Source organism: Hibiscus syriacus, unplaced genomic scaffold (assembly GCF_006381635.1).
Source record: "Hibiscus syriacus cultivar Baekdansim isolate YM2019G1 unplaced genomic scaffold, ASM638163v2 tig00116975_pilon, whole genome shotgun sequence".
NCBI classification, from domain to species: domain Eukaryota; kingdom Viridiplantae; phylum Streptophyta; class Magnoliopsida; order Malvales; family Malvaceae; genus Hibiscus; species Hibiscus syriacus.
The window spans coordinates 1,126,968-1,149,173 of NW_024063499.1; the positions used below are offsets into that span (position 1 = coordinate 1,126,968).

General features: G+C 35.7%; 3 protein-coding genes and 1 pseudogene across 4 annotated transcripts; 1 reads left to right on the plus strand and 3 right to left on the minus strand.

The window, feature by feature from the left end:
- On the minus strand, positions 1-2,499 carry LOC120192479 (glycosyltransferase BC10-like). 2 transcript variants are annotated; one of them, XM_039195253.1, is made up of 4 exons: positions 2,355-2,499; positions 2,155-2,202; positions 1,446-1,998; positions 1-709 (listed from the first exon to the last, which is right to left on the minus strand). In XM_039195253.1, exons 3-4 carry the CDS (start codon positions 1,974-1,976, stop codon positions 71-73), a joined length of 1,170 nt encoding a protein of 389 aa, XP_039051184.1. In that variant the 5' UTR covers positions 1,977-1,998; positions 2,155-2,202; positions 2,355-2,499; the 3' UTR covers positions 1-70. The 2 variants fall into 2 exon arrangements, with proteins under 2 accessions (XP_039051184.1, XP_039051183.1); XM_039195252.1 differs by having other exon boundaries at positions 2,155-2,227; positions 2,293-2,481.
- Positions 2,500-4,300: 1,801 nt separating this feature from the next.
- LOC120192483 (CXXC motif containing zinc binding protein-like) lies at positions 4,301-6,873 on the minus strand. Its single transcript, XM_039195260.1, has 4 exons — positions 6,652-6,873; positions 5,790-5,897; positions 5,142-5,309; positions 4,301-4,616 (listed from the first exon to the last, which is right to left on the minus strand). Exons 1-4 carry the CDS (start codon positions 6,751-6,753, stop codon positions 4,494-4,496), a joined length of 501 nt encoding a protein of 166 aa, XP_039051191.1. The 5' UTR covers positions 6,754-6,873; the 3' UTR covers positions 4,301-4,493.
- Positions 6,874-8,922: 2,049 nt separating this feature from the next.
- On the plus strand, positions 8,923-13,531 carry LOC120192465 (annotated as a pseudogene).
- A 433-nt stretch (positions 13,532-13,964) lies between these two features.
- LOC120192464 (oleosin 1-like) lies at positions 13,965-14,604 on the minus strand. Its single transcript, XM_039195239.1, has one exon. The coding sequence runs from the start codon at positions 14,429-14,431 to the stop codon at positions 14,054-14,056; it is 378 nt and encodes a 125-aa protein (XP_039051170.1). The 5' UTR covers positions 14,432-14,604; the 3' UTR covers positions 13,965-14,053.
- Positions 14,605-22,206: the final 7,602 nt, after the last annotated feature.

Here is a 22,206-nt window from a genome sequence, read left to right on the forward strand (position 1 = left end):
TACATCAGCTTTTTGGTTGAATAGTCTTATATTAGTAATAGATAATAGTTTCCAATCACTCGGACCGACGTTAGAAACCGAAAACCTTGGCTGATATCTCTAACAATGGCTCCAATGCACCGGGAGCAAACTTTCTGGCGAAAAGGAAACAAATGGAAGATGGCTGATTGTTATACCTGCATTCATTGCCTTCATGGATTCTTATGAAGAACTCTTCGCTAATGTCTGCGTTTCCGAAAGTTGCAGGATGAGCGCCGCCCCTCGACCAATCTACCCATGTGATGCTTCTATTTGCCAACAGATTCGATGCTTGAATTGCTAACATGGTTGGGAAATAATGCTCGTCGACATAGCATTCTGGTTGGCAGAACCGTTCAAACTTGGGGTAATATTTAATGTCTTCCACTATGTTGATTGCGAGGCTTCGGTTGATTTCGAACCACTGGGAACCTTTACGCCATTGGGTGAGAGTCACCTCTGGAGCCATACTCTCGTTGTACCGCCCTCGACCCACTGGTCCGGGGTCATCAAATGAATCGACAAAGCTGTATCTGGATTTCTTTATGTAGTGGTAGATGACGCTGAAGTTGTATAAGGGTATACAAGATTCAGATAGGAGGATGAACCATTCGTTGGATATGTCGAGCAAGGCGTTGGCAACGAGCCGTCTTTCGGCATCACACATACTCATCTTTCCCCACTCGGATATCTGTAGAGGTAGCAAAAACATAACAATCACTATTATTCCTTGTGCGAAAATCAATCACAATAAGTTCTCATACAAGTTAGTAACACAATATGCAGCTATCTGTTCCCAAGGAAACCCTAGATTACTACATAAAGGCCTCTAAACCATACAATTATTGACACCCTGATGGTCGATGCCACCCGTAACTAGTTCCAAATTGACATTGTATCCATTAATATGGTGTGCTGTAATATGAGGTTGTTAAACCCGTGCCATGATTTGAAGCATGGTACAGATCCACAGAGGTGTAATGAAAGATCTCAAAAGTGCAAGTTTCAGTCCAGATTAAACGAATTCACAAATGGAAGCCAATGACGCATAAGTTTAAACACAATCAAATGCACGTCCATAATATTCATGACCATATTATGCAACTTTTTGCAACGAACTAACGGCACACGTCTAACATGTACCTAATGTTACGTGGGCTATGTCAGTGTATGAATCTAACACGGTATACTTAATTTTTTTCTTATATTTGGGGCATCACACTCCATCCTCCGTTTGCGTATGAGTCCGGGTATCGTAAATGCTAATACCTCTTCAGCAGTAAAGAAACACTGCATAACATTATTTCAGAAGACATCCAAACATGCTAAGAGCAAAATTAAAGACAATAACTCACCATCACACACAATTAGCATGTAAAAGAATATACAGAGACCATATTCCATAAAAGGAGATTTGAACAGAATACCTGACTCGGGATATGTCTCCCATAAAACACCGAAGAAGGAGGAAACTCGGCCTTGAAAGATGGCAGTGAATGAATATACACAGAATAAAGGCCTTCGTGGCCATTAAAAAACCTCTCCCAGAGAGGAGAAAGTGGCAATGGCCCTATAGTCAAGAACATAAAAGCAATCTTGGGAAATCTATTGAATGGATACTTCTTTATTCGAGTCGCAAACGATGCCCTCCAAAACAACTCTTTATCGTTCATAGAATGAAGCAAACTCGATGGAGGTTTCCTCCAATGATCCAAACTATCATTCGGTTCTTCGTCGCAAGTCACAAAATTCGACTTAACAGTTGTTATCACACTATAGATTCCAAAATGCTGGATTGTGTATATACTAATGATGGAGAAAGCAATACAGACAGCAAGATACAACACGAATAATTGAAGTACCCTTAATGGTGGAGACTTAAATTGGGTTGATCTAATTGTAACCACAGTCTCCTTCCCTTCCTCTAATGACCCAACCGACCCAGATCTCGTCTGCATCTTTAAAGACAATCCCGAAAACTAGAATTCAAAATCCTGAGTTCAGATCCAAAAACCAAAAGATGTGAACTAAACGCTATTGCATCTGAAACCCCAACAGGATTATTTCAGTGAAAATTCCAAAATGGGGTTTCTAATATCTACCAAATATTTAAAATGCAGTCCTTATTAGCAAGTGAAACGATGATGGAACAACAGATCTAGAGCTGACAAGCTATCAGGCCACCTGCCAGGGAAAAAGAAAACACCTAAAGCTGAAAATTGAAAATCAAGAGCTCAACGCAAAATATTGTGTCATAAACAGCATTGTTAACAAGAATCTAAAGCCAAATTCAAAGTGAAAAAGCTGGCTCTAAATAGAAGATAACGAAGCATTACCATGCAAACTTGCTGGAGCAGAAATTAAAGATAAAGAGAGTTGAGGGGAAGTTGATTAGAATGTCACTGTCTCTAACACAGAGAAAGAGAAAGGAAGGGAGGGGGTTTGAAGGTTGGAGAGTGAAGCAGGGGTGTTGTTGTGGGGGCGTTGTTTACATATAGGTAAGCTGGGTTTAGGAATGGATGGCTACGTTTATAGGTGAGTCGAGAAGACATTCTCGCCTTAAAGTAGCAATTTGACATACTGGGACTCGGAGTAGGGATAGCATTGAAGTTGGGATTGTCTACCTCATACCTCACTTTTTCTTTTGTACGGTGGTTCATTATACGGTCATTTTACCCAAATATCGCAAAATAAAAACTATCATTTTTAATTTCTCTATTATATTTAGAGAAAAAACGTTCTATGCCAGATGCATAAAGGCATTTTCTACAAAAAATCGATTGAATTCCGGTCACATAATTAAGTGCTTAATTTTTTTTATTTTTTAAAATCATGATTAATTTTTTATATACTTTTTCGAAAAAATAAACGTTCAGTTAGAAATTATATTCTAATTTTACTAGTCTGATTAAGTGATTAATCATTTTTGTCCAGAGTATTTGAAAAAACTGTTTTCTTTAATGTATATATATATATATATAATAAATTTATTTAATTATACTAAAAAAATCAAGTAAATCATTAATTTAAATCATGGATTAAATAAATTTTTATTTGAAAAATTATGATCATATAAGCTCTTAAAGTAACCTTGATCATTGAAAACGTCCTTTAACAAGTTTACAAACAATCACTCATATTATCCACGATTTTTAAATAAAAATTCACTTTATCGTAATATTTTTTTTCAATTGAGAGCTCATTTAGTCCCCTATTCAAATCAGGGGTTTGCTTGATTTCTTAGATTCAATTATGGTGTATTTGGTTCACGGAATGTAAGATTATCGACGGAAATAAGATTATCGACGGAATATAACATTACCTAACACATTACTGGGAATGTTGCAATATTGTGTTTCGTTCGTTTAAGATGAATGTAAAATTACAATGTTTGGTTAAAAGAACAAAAAATAATTAGAATATATATTTTACCAAATTGTCCTTATTATATATTTATTTTTTTAACAAGTTGAATTCTATTATAATTTTACTATAATTAATTTATATATTTTCTTTAAAAAAATTAAATTCATAAAATTTATATAATTTTTTTACAAAATTAAAAAGATAAATATATTTAATGAAAGGGTAAAATTTTATTTTAATCCCTGAACTTCATATAAAATTCTAATTATGGATTTTTTTGTAAATCTAAAAAAGTTTAAGAATAAATTTGCAATTTAACATTTGTAGAATTTTGTTTAATAAACAACAGAAGATTGACATTTTTGAAAAAAATTTAAAGGTATTTTAGTCCAAAATGCAAAAAATATAACAATACCTAAGGGAATGAGGAAATCCCCAAAATACCAATGTTGGGGAATAACTTATTACCATGGTTGGGAATCTTTGCAATCAAAACGGGAGAATCACATTTCATTCCCCAATATAATCTCACATAACCTGATCCAAACAACCCCTTAGAGATACCTAAATTATGTATAAGCCTTGGAAAAAAATGTTAATAAATGACTACAAGTTGTGTAATAAAAATATATTTTTTAATTTATTAGTCACATGTTCGATTTTAAGATAATAATATTTATTTATTCCATTTAAAGTTTATTATAATATAAAAATTATAAAAATATTTTTTGTTATACTTTAAAAGGGATTTTTAAAATAATTTTTCTGATCAAATTGATTTTGAGTTGACTCGTAAAATCAACTCAATCAAATATAAAATATATTTATAATAATTCTAAAAACCAAGAAAACCATATGAAACATTGCCAGTGTATGTATCGGCATGCTCCAAATGAAAACATTGCCAACGTATCCATTGGCATGCACCAAAATGAAAACATTGCCAGTGTATCTATTGGAATGCACCAAACTGAACGTTTCACATCAAACCACCTTAGGATATAGCTTAATGCCTACATGTAATCCAGTCAATGGTTTCTACCTCATACACAATGAACTGTAAGTTTTATTTTACTAAAACATGTGGAAGGCAAGAGAGTGGTATTACTCTACTTCACTGGTTCAAAAGTAGAACGGAGATTGGATATCATCACGGGGCACTCTCCCTTCTCATCGTATTCAGCAAACTCATCTCCAGACAAGTCAATGCCTTCAAATTTTGTTCCTTCCAGCTACACAAAGAAATTGCAGTAATTTAACATGAGAACGCATTGACCAAATACATTACTGGAATGGCTGTAAGTAACTGTGACTACAGCTCGCTATGATGATAAAGCAATTACTAATATGACAAACATTTTATTCCATTGCATTGTTTTACAGAGACACGATTTAAATTGCCCTTAGCTCAGGTGCAAGATAAGTTATCATACGCTTGCTGAAGTAGGTGGAGAAATCCAAAATATGTGCTTCTCAACTAGGGAACTCATCAAATGAAATACATGAAACGTTCAGGATATGCATGGTATCAAGCAGGGACTTCAACCTAGCAATTAGTCCTGAACTCTTGCATCCATGACTCTAGTTATTTTGGCCTCTAAAGACGGAGAATATGCATTAATATGCTTGGAGCTGGAAATTTTGTAAGTAAGAAGTTATTACATTTCAAATCCCTTGCTATGATTAGCTATGTCAACTTCTACCAGCCAATAAAGACTGTCTAGTGTATAAGAAGAAGAAGAAGAAGAAAAACTTACAGATTCAACCTTCCAGCCATCAGCAAATACAAAACCTACAGGCTCGTAACCCCTGCAGTCAAAAAGCATCAAAGGTGCAAATTTTCCTTCTTCACAGTCTTCCTGAGTCAGTGGTCGACCTTTCCCCGGGATCATTGTCACAGTTCCTTCCCTCATGCAAAACTTGCACTAGAGAGAAAAAGAAAAGGAGCCACATACCGTCAACCTTTGGAGGTTAATGGATGCAAAGTTCTATTGTATATAAGTTTCTAATAGAAAAAGAAAAGGAGTCATGTGGAAAAACATTTACATTTTGAAAATACATCTTGTTTTATCTAATCACAGAACACATGATAGGGAATCCCAAAACCAAGAATATGATTGGGTAACTGTTGGTTATGAAGTATTACCATCTAATACCTATCGATTGATTTCCCTTTTCCGAATCCAGAACTAGTATCACCATGTGCAGCCCAGGTGCGTGGTTAGATTCAACATGAAAGAGTATCTAAAAGAAATTCACTAAGAAGTAAGTTCTTTTACTTATAAGAAAAAAAATTCTATGTTGTCCCCTTCCACTCTCAGCAAATACAAACATATATTCAGCAGATCATAATGAATTTCAGCTGAACCAATGCATTTACTGGCAACATAAGTATACAAGATTACCTTCTGAACAAGATTGGTTGTTCCCTTGCCTTGTAGAAGAGAAACAGTGTCACCCAAACTCACACATGTTTCCTCCTGACTTAACTCTCCACACCTACCACATTTCAGCTGCAAATCCAAGATTTCAAATATTAGTGGAATAAGTCCTCGGAAAGCAAGCATTTGCAAAAACATGATGTGAGAGAGATGCAGACTCTTTTTTACATATGTGAAAGAAGAAAAATAAATGTTAAACGTAAAATCTATAAAAAAAAATAAATGAGATCAGCTCCGAATAATTAAGAGGAAGACATTTCAACAAAATTATGAAAGGATATTGAAATAACTCTGACGCATAAAAACACATAAAATTGAGAAGGAACAGAATATAACTGACTACCATCGAAGAGGGGAAAACGGTGCTTAGGGTTCAACATCCATTTCAGCATAACATAGAATAACGTTTTTCCCAAACAAAAACAAAAGGGTTTTGCAAAACTACAAACCCAAAAACTTGCATGTCCCAACAAGGCATTATTGAAACGATAAATGGATAACGTAGAAAAGAAGATAAATGAAACGACAAGTGGTTTCTGGGAAAAAAAAAAGGAAAACGGAAGCAATTTTTCCAGGAAAATCCAGCTGAAATAGCGAATTATCAATATCTAAAAGCATCATTTTATAATAAGAAAAACTAAAATTCAATTAATAGAAATAAAAAAAGATTTCGACTAAAAATCTGAAAATCGTAGTGAAAGAAAGATTAAAACGGATAAAGTATTGGATTCAAGCAGCAATAAGAGTAATACACCAGCAGCTCAATTCAAACGAAGAAAATAAAAGTCGAAAAAGCAAAGAAAGAGAGAGCGAGAGAGAGAGACACCTTGAAGAGATATGGAAAGGAGGGATCGTCACAGCCGCCCTGTGGCTGGAGATTAGTAAGGTTTTCGAGGTCGGCAGCGATCTTAAGCATGAAGTTCACCATTTTTTGCTTAATTAACAGCGTGCAACCAAAGCCCTATCTTTCACTCACTCTCACAGTGTAGTCGTGCACTGGATCAGATGCAATGAAAATGGACCTGCGGAAGATAATCGTCTGAGTTGTTTGGATTCGAGATTTGACTCTTTATATCCTCGATGTAATAAGAGCTAATTGCAACATATATTCTCAATTTATATTTAGATCTCAAATGGGCTACCAAACTTCAAAATATCTTAATGAAATCTTTAAAATATTAATATCATTTTAATTAAGTCTTTTGTCGGTTTAACGATTTACTTGGATATTATATGTCAGCTCAAATGTTAGCTTAAAATTGATTTAAAACATACATGAATTAAGTTACATCAACGATAAAAGAATTATTGTTATATTTTGAAGTTTCAAGTTTAAACATCATGAATGTTAAAGATGTGAATATTCATTGTCAAATGATTCAAAGTTATTTTTAAATAAATATTACCTTGTACTTATATTAAATTAATAAAACAATGGCTTAAAACATATTTAAAATATATAGATTAGATTCTAAACATGTTTATGTGTTATATACATAATTTCGATTCAATATATAAATACTAATTTAATAGTTTATTTCTTTTTAATGTATTATATTCAAGTTGTCAACGTAATAGATGCATAATGTCTAATTTGATCCGTGCTTTTAAATATGATCTACAATAGATTTAAGTTGACGTCAAATAAAGAAGTTAATCCTTAGACTAATAAAAAGACATATTTGAAACTATATTTATAATCTTAAGATTTAATTAGAATCTTTTTAAGTTTTTAAGATTAATTTAAAATATGAAATATAATTTGAAGATATTTGGTATAATTAATTTAATTAATGATTGATTGGTCTAACAAGATAATATTTAAGATGACATTTTTAGGGAAAAAATTTTATTATTTAAGAAGAAGCAAAACATACTACTATAAATTAATACGGACAAAGCAACAGCCCCTAAGGAGATTGAATCCCATAAGTTATACAAAGATCATGATTAATAGTATCATTTTTAATAATTCTAGGAAATGACCATCCAGCTTAGTTGGTAGAGTAAAGGTTTTTAACCTTGAGGTCGTGGGATCGAGTCTTATGGTGGGCATTTCATAATTTGGAGGTCTCTCACGGAAGCTGCTCTCAATTTGGGGCAGCCTACTATCTTACCTCCCCCTTACACCATTACATATGGGAAAAAGGGACAACCATTTTTTTTATTTTTAATAATTCTCCTAAGCACCTAGTCTTTTGCAATTCCCTTAGGGGGTGTTTGGATGTGGATGTGAGATTCTCATGGGAATAGAATCCATATTCTCCCGTTTGGTTAGTCTATTCCCGGTAATGTAAGATTACCAATAGTGGATTTTTTGGGTTATGTTACCGGGAATTTCATTATCTCTCTTTCCTTAGGTATTGTTGGATTACCGGCGTTTTGGACTAAAATGTCCTTAAATTTTTATTTTTTTAAAAAATATATTTCTTTTGTTATTGAATAATAAAAATTCTACGAATGTTAAATTACAAATTTATCCTTAAATTATTTTAGATTTAAAAAAAATCTATAATTAAAATTTTATATGAAGTTCAAGGGTTTAAATAAAATTTTACCCTTTCATTAAACTTTTTTTATTTTTAATTTTATAAAAAATATATAAATATTATGAATTTAGTTTTTTTAAAGAAAATATATAAATATTTTTCAACTTGTAATATTATACAAATATATAATAAATACAATTTGGTTAAATATACATTCCAATAATTTTTTATTCATTTAACCAAACACGGTAATCTTACATTCCTGCTAAGCCAACCAAACACAAAATACAACATTCCCAATAATCCTATTCCCTGGTAATCTTACATTCCCACTGATAATTTTACATTCCGTGAACCAAACGCACCCTAATACAATCCACAATAATAAGATAATATATATTAGATTTCCAAAAAAAGATAAGAAGTTGAATTTTAATGTTACGAATAAAGTAACTCACAAGTTACGGAAGAGAAAAACAAAGCCCAATTCTCGCAGACGAGCCAAATCGTAGGAGCTGGCCTGGAAGATACCCAAATCCAGCTAAAGGTGCTTTGGGTCACTTTTGTCAGGGCTGAAGCTGTCGTTGACACAAGTTTTTGTAGATGAAGAACCCCTGGTTCAGGTGAAACAACACATACGATAGAAATCGCATTTATATTTTTGGCCATCGATCTTTATAAACTATTCCAACTTCATGAAGATTAAAGTACACTTTGGTTTTGCAAACTAGGAATCAATGGATTTCAGGCTGAATCTCAAGAGTGCTCTCCCAGTTTCTTCTCATTTCCTTGTCAATTAACCTTCCAGGCTCCCTTCTTCTTCTTCTTCTTCTGGTGAGTTCGATGGATTTCAAATCACTCTATCCTTGGCGTTTTACTTAAAATGAAAGTTTAATAAGCCTTTAGAATTCCTCAGTTCGGTTAGATTGAGGTGATAGTATAAGTGTTAGTTAACTACCAAGTTGGATTTGGATTGCTGCATTGTTGTAATGTTAAATGATCAGTCACTATACTTTGGTAAAGCTCGAGATTTAGTCTATGTACTTAAAAATTAGAAGTAATATCTCCTTTTCAATTGAGGTTATAATCTAAAGTGTTACACCATTACTATTTTCTCTCAAAATATGATGATTACTATCACGCAAGGTTACGACTTATACTTTCTGAGTTTATAATGATTTGCTTTTGAAGTTGGTATGAATGTTGAATTCTGACGAAAAATACATATAGGTGATAACGATTTCATTAGGAGCTTTTGCTATGGAGTCCGTGCAATTGAATTCCAGTTTACATCACCAAGTGTTTGTCTTTGGGTTGTCATTTTTGTTTTATTTCTTTCCTTTGTTTTATTCACTTCCATTGTTCTTTCTTTAACACAGTAAGAGGGAAGGAGGCTTCTTTTAACTCAGCTAGGATGTCTTTCCTCCCTGTAATATCTGATGAAGGTGTGATTTTATCAAATGATCCTCTGAAAGCATACACTTCTTTTGGAGCTCCGCAAACTTTAGAAAATGGTTGCTTATAAGTTGAAGTGAAGGTGTGTGGTTGAATATCAAATCATATCTACTAAGCTGCACAATACTTTATTGTCCATTTCATTATATTACACCATCGAATATCTTATACTATTTTGATTTTTTTTTTCTTTTACAGGTAAAGATTGACAAGGGATCACATTTACAGAGTTGTTCACGTGTTATGATTGTTAAATCTAATGAACAGATCGGAGGGAGCAAATCTTCCTCGTGTACAAGCCTGCAGAAATGCAGTACATCACGTTATGGTGTGCTGATGGAAAATCTCAAAATTTTGGAGGAGACACTTGTTGATTCAATGTGTTAAAATTGGAGAGGGAAATTCTACTACAACTAGATTCAATACCCGTCTCTCTAGGACTCCTAAACCTTTGAATATTTTCGACCTATCTGATGTCGTTTCCTTTAGTGGAGAGTGCAATATGAATGGCTTGGTTGATTTTGAAAAGGATAAAAGTATCATTCGTTCAAGAAAAAAGAGAAGAGAAAAAGCGGTTGAAACTTGAAACCACTAAAATTTCTACACAATTGCTGCCTTCCAACATCCTACATGTACGCTTTCAGAAGCCCAAAGTTTCTTCTCCCAAAAGAATGTCGGACTCTAGGAACGAAAGTTGCTAGAAACGAAGTAGAAATGTGAAAGGGAGTTAAGGTTGTCTTAGAAGCTTAGTATATGGAACGTACATTCTTTTTGTCTCGTGCATTTTAAGTCAACCTTTGACTGCTCTATGCTTTCCTAAGCTGGCGGTTGCAAACTCGTAGAGGATTAAAACAACTATGGAAGAGGAAACTGGGAAAGTTGTGAGCATGAGTTGCTGGGCAGAAGCAGCCAAACATATGGAGAAGGTGCTGAAACAGCATTTGCATTATGGTTGGTGCTGCAGGGATGAGCTACTAAGGAGTACAATCTCCTTAGTCCTCTACTTTGCAAGGAACTATAGGGATCTGGGAATTGCCCTTGAATATTTAATCCAGGTCAGTCTTGACTTCCTCAATATGTTTGGTTGTTTACATACTATAATTATTTTAGTTATTTCCAATCATGTTCCATATATATGCAACTTTTGTCGCATATCTTGCCTGAATAATGATGCGGGTGCATAACTTCTTTGTATATGTTGACAATTCTGATGTTTTGGAACCTAATCAACAATGTCAATAGATTAGGATGAACTTTCTTGTGGAAAATATTATGTTGGGAAAGGTGGGTTGATGTCTAAAATATATACAGAAGTTCTTATAGATTAGTAAAGTTGGTCCAAATAATAATATAATATCCTTTTGATGTGCTTTTCCAATTAAAGTTGCGAACTAGTCTTATGCCCTCAAATTATATTGATAAGTAGTCATGCATGAGCATAACCAATAAACAGAAAGAAAGTTTTCCTAATGGAATCTCCCTAGGAAGATGGATTACTTTAGGGTCTAATACTGCATATCCGTGCAAGTTGTGGTGTTTCAATCCATTTGCATAGGCAGCACTGGTGTGTATGGGACATTTGACATATCATGCAAGTAAAAAATAAAAGTAAATGATGTTAATTTAGCTTTCTCACAAATAAAATTTCAACTTAATTTGTAGCATATTTTATATGAAATCAATCTAATGGATTAATGTCAGATATGCTTGCTTTTCATGTTTCCTATTATCTTAACTTTTATCCTTCAGACTTAAAAAAGGCTTGAATGGGATTCTTAATAGCATGTTCTCTGTAAACCCTAAAGTTTGCAGGGTAGTGAACATAATCGAACATTTTATCATCTTTGTCAAATTCTTGTACAAATCATAAATCTTGAACAGTGCAATAAATCATGCCATGATTAGCCGGATATCTTTTCTTTCGTTTGTTCTCTACCCGACCAATTGTTCATGTTTTTTTGTTTTGTTTGACAGGCAGGAAGTATAGGAGTTCTACAAGGTGCAGAAAGGTTTGACCACACAAGGGGATATAAATTTGCTACCTATATACAATACTGGATAAGGAAATCAATTTTGAGGATGGTGGCACGGCATGCTAGAGGGATCCAAGTTCCTGTATGTAGCTTTCTCTTCTTTAGTATATTATTTCGTAGCGCAAATATCATGGTAATGAAAGTCTTTATTCTTTCTAGTGCGCATTAAGCAGGGCAATAGGACAGATACAGAAAGCTCGGAAAGCCCTTAGCAAAAGTCACGCAAAATACCCAGAAGAGGAAGAAATCGCCAAGATGACGTGTGTTTCTTTGTCTAAAATCAGGTCGGCTGATAAATGCTTCAGAGTCGTGGGTTCAATTGACCGGAAAATCGGAGATTTTATCAATGCAAAACTATTTGGTATGTCATTATTTCTCTCTGTTCATTTTCATCTTTCCTCTCTTGCCTTCTAAGAGCAAGAGTGCAAGACAGTGAAGTTTAGTCAGTTTTATGGATAAAGGGCTCGTGTCATTGATATCATTCGAGAGTCGAGTTCCTTTTCTCGATTACTTAGGTCAGATCTCAACTCTTAAAACTGTTCTTCTAGATAGTGGCAATAATTGGGTATACCTGTGATGGTAATGGTGGTGAAACACTGAAACTGCGATATCTGTTAAATGTGAGAAAGGGGGGGGGGGAAGAGAGAGATTTTGAAACTTTATCTCTTGTTGCTTGTTTTTAAGATTGCATTCTTGGTTATGTTAAATGCAAAGTTTACTTTGCATCAACAATGGTACCAAAGAACCTAACTTATTGTGGTTAATGATCTTAGTTTCTCTTGACCTTATATTATAACGTTACATATCAGCTTGTTCGGGTTAATTTTACAGTGTCCTGGATTATTTGTGGAAAATCCTTTAGTCTTACTGTTAGAATTGTGTGACCTAAATTCTTTTTGGTCGGGCCCTTTGCAAACTGATGAAGTGTAGAAAACTCAGTTTGAATAGATTTCTTTCAAAACCCCACATGTATCAATGTTATCGATGGAATGCATCAATGCATATTAGCTTCAAAGCGATGGCTGATGTGTTTGGAATACTTTACATTACGTTGCTTCCTAGAATCTGCATCTGCATTCTTATTCTTTCATGCGAGCTCGATATGGCATCGATGGAGATGGTTTGATTGAAAATACGTGTTGAGTATACGATGACGCAGGAATTTATCCCAGATATGTCAATAGGGAGGCCGGAGAAAACTGTGATGAGGCAGCACATGAAGGAAGATATGCATGCTCTTTTGAATGGTTTGGAAAAAAGAGAGAGGCAAGTGGTGGTTCTACGTTACGGGCTCAATGGCTCTCCCCCGAAGTCACTGGAACGTTACGGGCTCAATGGCTCTCCCCCGAAGTCACTGGAGGAGATCGGAAGGCTTTTTTGTGTGAGCAAAGAGTGGATAAGAAGGATTGAGATGAAAGCAATGATGAAACTGAGGGATAAAGAAACCTGCAGAAATTTAAGCCATTATTTGGACTTGTAGTTCCGATAACAGGTCGATATAAGTCCACTGTTGGGTGTTTCGAGCCCGAGAATACGAGTGATGATTTACTCTGGGGAAATGAATCTATCGAAGAAACTGGAAAAGGCAAAATGAAAATCGACGTGCAAATTTTACATGAAAATTATCTTGAAGTCTTTACTGCCCATTTTGTACATCTGAAACTGCTACGTTCCCCCTGCAAATTTGAGTATTTAACTTCATCCCTACATCTTTTGTAAGTGAACTTGAAGATTCGGCTCTGTTATACTATATGGGGCTACGATAATGATAATTGTAAGTAATTGCACAACCACAAGGACACAAAAAAATATGAAGATTAAATTCCATAACATTAAAAGATGAAATACTTGAGTTCTTATAGTTGATAGCATTCCTGCAAGGCCAATGCCTGTAAACCATAGATTCTAAGCTGTTGTGCAAATAATGAAACTCAGCATTTTCACCATGAAACTCAACTGTTGAGCAAAAGAGAAATTTTTATTAACAAAGAAAACCAGAGATTCTAAGCTACAAAGAGAACCCGTCCTTGCAGCTCAAAACCAACTTTTCCAAATTACAAAAAAGAAGGGCATAATCTACGAATGCATGCATGCAAATTCGATTAAAGAAACACAAACCAAAAATACAAAACACAACATTTTTAAACCCTAAAACTCCACAGTTTCTCTTTCAACTCTTAAGATCCTTGGCCTTGTGTAACCTCTTGAGCTTTATGCTGCACATATTGTCCATATTCCTTAGCCTTCTCAGTCATATCTCTAGCCGTACTAGGAGCTTATTCCTTGCATAATCAAGTTGATCAGCTCCTAGCGGATGTTTCCCCTGCACGTAATTGTACATCCACGACAACGCCGTTATCGCCGCCACCACACACCCACCGGAAAACAAGAAGCCGGTTACCATCAAGAGTATGGTTATCCCCGCCGGGACTAGAACAGGGCTGAAGATAACGATCAACGGCGTTGCCATGATCAAGGCAAGCACCGTGCCGGTCAAGGTTAACCCGGCCAAGAATAGCAGCGTCGCACCCAATGTGGATGCGGTCATGAACTTTGCCACTTGACGAGACGAAGGAGCTGACTCGTAAAGCTTCTGAGTCATGGGCGTGTTTTGGTCGTTGATGGACATGTTGAACGGCTCTGATTTGTTTTGATGATGAATCAAGAAGTGTTGGGAAAGGGTATTACAGAGAGTGAAGATGAGAGGTCAGTGGGAGGGTGGTGGCGGTGATATAAGGGGGTGGATGAGAAGTGAGAACTGAGGAAGGGGTACGTGGCGGACGGTGAGGGGGTCCTCGTGGTGAGTGTAGAGGTGAGGGTTTGAAAAATATGTTTCTGCTTGTCTTGAAGAGCGTGTGGATGTCGTTGGGGAGTGGCGCGTGTTGGTTTGAGCCGCTTTGTATGGTTGTTGGTTTTACGTGGAGGAGACACGTGGCTTCATAAGGCCACCCTCGGTTTTGGCCTTGGGGGGCCATTGGCTTTGGTTTAGCAACTCCTTCCTCGTTAAAGGCATTTTCCAGGCAATCTAATTGTCTTTTGTTTAAGAGAGAAGTACTGTCGGTTTATCCATTATATTTTATAGTATTTCTTAATAAATGATAATGAACATATACTTTATATATATAACCATCTAAATTTCTGATTTTAAAAAAGAATAATATATATTAAGTTATTAAATCATTTAATAAACTCTTATTTACTAAAAATTAAACATAAATACATTGACAAGATTTTTATGATTTAAGTTATAACATTGTAATATGAATCAAGTACCTTTAGGGGTGTTCATTCGGTTAAAATGGTGGCTGACCGAACCGAATTAACCATAACCGAATTAATCAAACTTTTTTTTTCTTTAACAGTTAACCGAACCGAATTTTTTTCGAACATATTAACCGAACTGAATAAATTTCGGTTAATTCGGTTAATTTCGAATTAACAGATTTTTTTTTAAAATTTTCTAATTTATATAAAAATTAAATATTTTTTAATTCAAAAAAAGTTTATAATTAATTTAAATAATATATAATTATAAAATAAAAATTTTAGATAAATTTTTTAATTAATTAATATTGATTTAAGTTTAAAAGTTATTGGATCTTAAATTATTAATTGGGGTTTAAATGGTTTGGGCTTAGCCCATATGTTATATATAATATATTTAATATTTTTTAATTAAAAAACAGTTTACAAATAATTTAAATAATATATAATTATAAAATAAAAAATTTATATAATTTTTTAATTAATTAATATTGATATAATTTTAAAAGTTATTAGATCTTAAATTATTAATTGGGTTTTAAATGATTTGGGTTGAACTCATATGTTATATATAATATATTTAATATTTAAAATTTAATTTCGGTTAATTCGGTTAATTAACCGAATTCGAACCGAATTAACCGTTAACCGAATTCTAAAAATTTTTTTAACCGTTAACCGACCGAACTAATTCGGTAACCGAACAGGTTACCGAATTAACCGAACTAGTTCGATTCGGTCGGTTAACCGAATTAATTCGTTTATTTAAACACCTCTAAGTACCTTGATGGTTAATAAAGATTTATTATTCTTAAAGAATTTGAATTCGGACGTGATATCTATAAAAATATTTGAATATTGATTAAAAAATTTCGAATAAATATTATTTTATAATTTTTTCAGATTAATTTTTCATATTTTTAACTGTTTATTTTAGTTTAATGTTTTTAATATTTTTTTTAAACTAGGAGTATTATTTTTTATACAACCACAACATTTCATCACGGGCTCATCCTGAAACGTTTAACTTTACCTACAGAATTGTCGCGACCGTCTTTCGGTTGGGCCCCGGAATTGGGCTTCGACTTGGATTAAATGTGGTTAGGAGTCGCCACCGACCACTTTAAAACGAATTTAGGTGGGTCGGACACCATCTTACCTGATCTGCGTTGTACCAGAAATGTGTCGGGTTCGGGAGTCGGTTACGGTCAAGGAAGGATTAGCACCCTTGAACTGCCCTTTCGGTACCAATTAATTTATCGGTTGTCTTTAATTACAAAATTAGAATTTAAAAACCCGATTCAAATTACTTACCTTTGATAAAAAAAAATATTAGATAAGAAATATTAAATAAATACTACATAAACCAAAGGAAAAAAAGTAATAAAATAAACTAAATAAATAAATAAAAACCATAATAAATAAAGGACCATATGGTGAATTTGCCCAATGTTCAAAACCATGGGATTTATTTAATCTCGCGCAAAAGAAAATGGCCAAAATAATGGCTTTTCCAAGTGTTAATTGAATCCATGCGTTTAGGAACATTGAAATCATATAACAAGATAAATAATTACAATATTATTTAATGCCACTAATAAAGTAGTCCAATAAAAGATGTTAACAACATGCACAAAACCAGTTAAAGGAGCAATTTAAAAAAAGCTAACAGCTGGCACTAACCTCACAAAGCTCGAGACTGCACAATCCAGCTTTGAGATTTTCTTCTCTGAGTTGGTTGGGGATATGTTGCGACCGAGAGGTAAGTCGTTCTCCTTTTTCACTTTTCGTTCCCCTTTCACTTCTCTCAGGAAAAATAAATACGGCTAACTTCGGGCTTTCCTCTTCGATCCGAGGTGAGAACTTCTCTGATTTCTTCTTTGCTTCTTTGTTCCCCTCTGTTTTTTTTAGTTTCGAATGTTCTTTGTTTTTTTTTTGTGATATTTTTCGAAACTATTTTTTGGTGTAACCCCCACTCCTTTTAAAATCCGCACTTGGTTTTTCAAGAATGTACCTCGGGAGGGCTAGATCTAAAAAAATAGATTTTGATTGCCCTCACTCCGATCCTCGACAAAGAACCCATTTTTGGGTTTTATTCGAAACAAAACGATGAAGTAAATGCACATGCAAGATAAAACGAGGAAGATATGATTTTTTTACCCTTTATTTTGCTTCGAAACGATTACAAAATGTTGATCTCCGAGATTGCTTTGCTCGTATTTCGCTAATGAATACTCGTAAGATTTGTGTGTGTGCTATCGTGGTAATCTCTAGGTAATATTCTCGTGCATCAAATCGTCCCCCCTTTTGAATGGTTCGATTACATGTATTTATAATAAAAACCAAACACTATTTTTAGAATCCTATTCAAGATAGAGTCCTAATATATCTTGGTTGCTTGTTGTTTATTTTCCTTGAATGGCGTTGGTGGTTACCGAGAAGCCCGGTCGTTGGGGGTGTGCTGCCGTGAAAAATGGCGCAGAATAAGAAAGCTTCTAGAACCCTTGCATCAGTTTGGGTTGAGGACTTGGACTCGGTTTGGGGCTCCAAGTTGGCTTCGGGTCACGTGTGATCTGTTGGACCTCACAGGTTTCTGCTGGGCTCTTTGGTCTTGGGCCTGTGAAATAAAATGTAAATATATGTATATATATATGTATATAATTATATAATATAATATTATATAAATAACGGTGGACGAAATTAAATGTCTTCAGCTGCCCCTCTTTGCTCATTATCGTGTAACGAAAATAGAGCAAAGATTAAAAGACACAAATTTCGTCCATATCGAATATCCTCTGTCGTAGAGTTGAAATCCAGTGTCTGACTGGTTTGTCAATCTGAATTGAAGTATGAAATGACTCCATGTTATTAAGTCGCAGATGGCTCCTCCGTCGCGAAGTCGAGTCCATCTTGAAATGATGTGGACTTGAAGTCGTAGTTCGAAATTTGAATCGAAATGTGGTTTCTCGTTGTCAAATTATAGTCAAATTCGGTCTTCTTCTCGGTTTAAAGACCTTGGTTTAAATATTCGACTGGAAAGTAGTTCATTGACTACACCATGTGATTGATACGCCCTCGAGCAGACAATTGTTGACAGATAGCCCTTCTCGCCTTGAGCTATGCTGTAAATAATGTGCCCTCGGAGCTGAGTGGAATCGAACTCGGGGGTCTTTTGCAGATAGCCCTTCTCGACTTAAGCTATACTGCAAACGATGTGCCGTTGAGCTGAGCGTAGTCGAACTCAAAGGTCTTTTGTTGGCAGACAACCCTTCTAGACTTAAGTTGTGCTGCAAATGATATGCCTTGGAACTGAGCGTAGTCGAACTCGAAGGTCTTTGGTTGGCATATAACCCTTCTCGACTTAAGTTATGCTGCAAATGATGTGCCGTTGAGCTGAGCGTAGTCGAACTCAAAGGTCTTTTGTTGGCAGACAACCCTTCTAGACTTAAGTTGTGCTGCAAATGACATGCCTTGGAGCTGAGCGTAGTCGAACTCGAAGGTCTTTGGTTGGCAGATAACCCTTCTCGACTTAAGTTATGCTGCAAATGATGTGCCCTCGAAGCTGAGTGTAATCGAACTCGGGGGTCTTTGGCAGATAGCCCTTCTCGACTTAAGCTATGCTGCAAATGATGTGCCGTTGAGCTGAGCGTAGTCGAACTCAAAGGTCTTTTGTTGGCAGACAACCCTTCTAGACTTAAGTTGTGCTGCAAATGACATGCCTTGGAGCTGAGCGTAGTCGAACTCGAAGGTCTTTGGTTGGCACGATTCCCTTCGTCGTGAAGTTGAAACCATGGATGGCCTCTCGTTGTGAAGTTGAGCCTCGAATTGGATATCATTCGTCGTGAAGTTGAAATCTGAGTAAGTTGTATTGTTCCGAGTCCAATATCCTCCGCCGTGAAGTTGAAATTGGCTCTGGAACTGGAAAATTGTTTATTGACAACCAGCGGTCCCTTCGTTGTGAAGTTGAACTTGTGTTGCATGGAGTCCAATATCCTTCGTTGTGAAGTTGAAATTGGCTCTGAAATTGAGAAGTTGTTTATTGACAACCAGCGGTCCCTTCGTCGTGAAGTTGAACTTGCGTTGTCTGGAGTCCAATATCCTTCGTTGTGAAGTTGAAATTGGTTCTGAAATTGAGAAGTTGTTTGTTGACAACCAGCGGTCCCTTCGTCATGAAGTTGAACTTGCGTTGTCTGGAGTCCAATATCCTTCGCTGTGAAGTTGAAATTGGCTCCGAAATTGAGAAGTTGGTTATTGACAACCAGCGGTCCCTTCGTCGTGAAGTTGAACTTGCGTTGTCTGGAGTCCAATATCCTTCGTTGTGAAGTTGAAATTGGTTCTGAAATTGAGAAGTTGTTTGTTGACAACCAGCGGTCCCTTCGTCGTGAAGTTGAACTTGCGTTGTCTGGAGTCCAATATCCTTCGTTGTGAAGTTGAAATTGGCTCCGAAATTGAGAAGTTGGTTATTGACAACCAGCGGTCCCTTCGTCGTGAAGTTGAACTTGCGTTGTCTGGAGTCCAATATCCTTCGTTGTGAAGTTGAAATTGGGAAATTGTTTATTGACAACCAGCGGTCCCTTCGTCGTGAAGTTGAACTTGCGTTGTCTGGAGTCCAATATCCTTCGTTGTGAAGTTGAAATTGGCTCTGAAATTGAGAAGTTGTTTATTGACAACCAACGGTCCCTTCGTCGTGAAGTTGAACTTGCGTTGTCTGGAGTCCAATATCATTCGTTGTGAAGTTGAAATTGGCTCTGAAATTGAGAAGTTATTTGTTGACAACCAGCGGTCCCTTCGTCGTGAAGTTGAACTTGCGTTGTCTTGAGTCCAATATCCTTCGCTGTGAAGTTGAAATTGACTCTGAAATTGGGAAATTGTTTATTGACAACCAGCGGTCCTTTCGTCGTGAAGTTGAACTTGCGTTGTCTGGAGTCAAATATCCTTCGTTGTGAAGCTGAAATTGGCTCTGAAATTGGGAAATGTTTGTTGACAACCAGCGGTCCCTTCGTCGTGAAGTTGAACTTGCGTTGTCTGGAGTCCAATATCCTTCGTTGTGAAGTTGAAATTGGCTCTGAAATTGAGAAGTTGTTTATTGACAACCAGCGGTCCCTTCGTCGTGAAGTTGAACTTGCGTTGTCTGGAGTCCAATATCCTTCGTTGTGAAGTTGAAATTGGCTCTGAAATTGGGAAATGTTTGTTGACAACCAGCGGTCCCTTCGTCATGAAGTTGAACTTATGTTGTCTTGGATTCAAGATCCTTCGTTGAGAAGCTGAAATTTACTCTCGAGTAAGTTGTGAGTTCGAGAGAAAATTTTCAATCTGTCGAGTTGGTCGAAGTGTAGCTTCTTGCTGCCGAGCTAAGCAACCACCATCGTTCTTTAAAGGCGCTTACGAATCAAGTATCCTTGACTCTAAAAGCTGCAAAAATCATGTATGCTAAAATGAGGAATGTGATGCACCTAATTATGTCTAAGATGCATGCAACATGAATGAATTATGTGTTATCTCTTCGTGCTTTGTCTGCCAATCTGGTCCATGGAATCGATCGTGCCCCATTTGCTTCTCGAGCTTGGGCTTTACAGACATTTCATATCTGAGAATGTTCTGTTTGAAAATGTTTTTCTCATTTTTCTTGATTCATGAGAGAAAACGATAAAAATGTTGTAAAATATTATTCGCAATTGAATCAAATTATAAACGTGAGTTCAAAGAATATCAAAGGAATCAATAGCTCTTTTAACGTTTTCAGAGTTACAGCTCTTTGACCAGTGTTCAAATGGATGGGTTGGCTTTAGCTTGGCCTCCTTTCGAAGGTTTTGGTAAAAAAAATGTCATTTTTTTTAAATGCCGCAACATGCTTTGGCACTTTAATTGGGTGCGGACAAAATGACGCAACTAGCATGATCACTTACTAGACCTTTTATTTCAGTCCTCTGAAATCTTCTATTTGTTCAAGCTTTGTAGGCTCCTCTAACAAAGGCAGTGCAAAAACATCGGTCTAAAAATGAAATTCTTGAGTGCTCATGTGTAGTTGACTATAACAGGTGTTCCTTAACTCCCTTAGTCCATTTTACCGAAAATTTCTTGCTTAGATAAATTTGATTTAATTTGTCGTTATCTGACTAGCTGAATCCATAAAGCCGGGGCATTTAACCAATTGCTTTAGAGGGACAGCTTAATATTATAATCACAGTTATCAAGTTAACTGAAGGGTTCATCTCATCACAGAGTCTTCAGCCTGACAAGAGCAGTGGAGCAAACACCGAATTGCCAAGTGTCCGAGCAATGTCATGGTTTGAACGTAATCTACTCATAAGGCCAGGGCTTTCAAGTTTCCTCTATAACCAATTGCCTTAGCGGAATAGCTCAGTTTTTACGGATTTAATTTCCTAAGATTGTCAAGAAGAACCTGTTATAGCCTAGGTGTTTTTTGAAAGTCAAGGAATCTCATCTTTAGAGTTCAATTTTCAAGCAACGGACCTAAACTGGATTCACCTACTCGACTCTTTCATTTGTAAAGATCATCATCGTCATTGAACGTCTTAAATAAAAAACATAGTAATTGTCATATGCAAATGATGCCCCATGTTGTCCGCACCTTATGAAAGGAAAATGGTATATTGGTTAATTACAAGAGCAGGGTATGGTGTTTGAGGGTATATTCTGGATAAGGTCAAAGTCCTTTTTTTTTTAAATCATGTTACTTTGTCAAAGATCCGTAACTTTGAACCAATAACAGAGTTTCTTAATTCAAATGATATTCAAAGAATTGCAAGTTTGCAAATGTGATTTATTGCTCGCCATCATTAAAGCAACATAAATTTATTTAAAAGTCCTTGCAAAAACTTGAGAAAAGAATGAAAAAACAAATCCAAACAGAATGGCTCAAATGATGAAATGATATGCCTCACTTGGATGCCCCCAAATTGTTGAAGTCGATCCAGTTCTGGTTACGCATCTTTTGTACGACCCTCTTAAATGCGTAACAGTTCTCAATTGTATGCCCTGGGACTCCGCCGTGATATTCACAATACGCATTCTCGTCATACCACTTGGGGTATGGGGGCTTCATGGGTTCTACTGGATATGGTGACACCACATGGGTGTCAAGAAGTTGCTGGTAAAGCTCTTTGTAGGTCATGGGAA

Bases quoted from the DNA above. Each gene is read 5' to 3' on its own strand.
- LOC120192483 (XM_039195260.1), bottom strand. From the start codon at position 6,753: ATGGTGAACTTCATGCTTAAGATCGCTGCCGACCTCGAAAACCTTACT. The intron at 5,310-5,789 runs GTAATCTTGTAT...TTTTCTCTCTAG, and splicing joins CAACCAATCTTGTTCAGAAG to TGCAAGTTTTGCATGAGGGA. The intron at 4,617-5,141 runs GTAAGTTTTTCT...TTCTTTGTGTAG, and splicing joins ATGGCTGGAAGGTTGAATCT to CTGGAAGGAACAAAATTTGA.
- LOC120192479 (XM_039195253.1), bottom strand. From the start codon at position 1,976: ATGCAGACGAGATCTGGGTCGGTTGGGTCATTAGAGGAAGGGAAGGAG. The intron at 710-1,445 runs GTATTCTGTTCA...CTACCTCTACAG, and splicing joins GGAGACATATCCCGAGTCAG to ATATCCGAGTGGGGAAAGAT.
- LOC120192464 (XM_039195239.1), bottom strand. From the start codon at position 14,431: ATGTCCATCAACGACCAAAACACGCCCATGACTCAGAAGCTTTACGAG.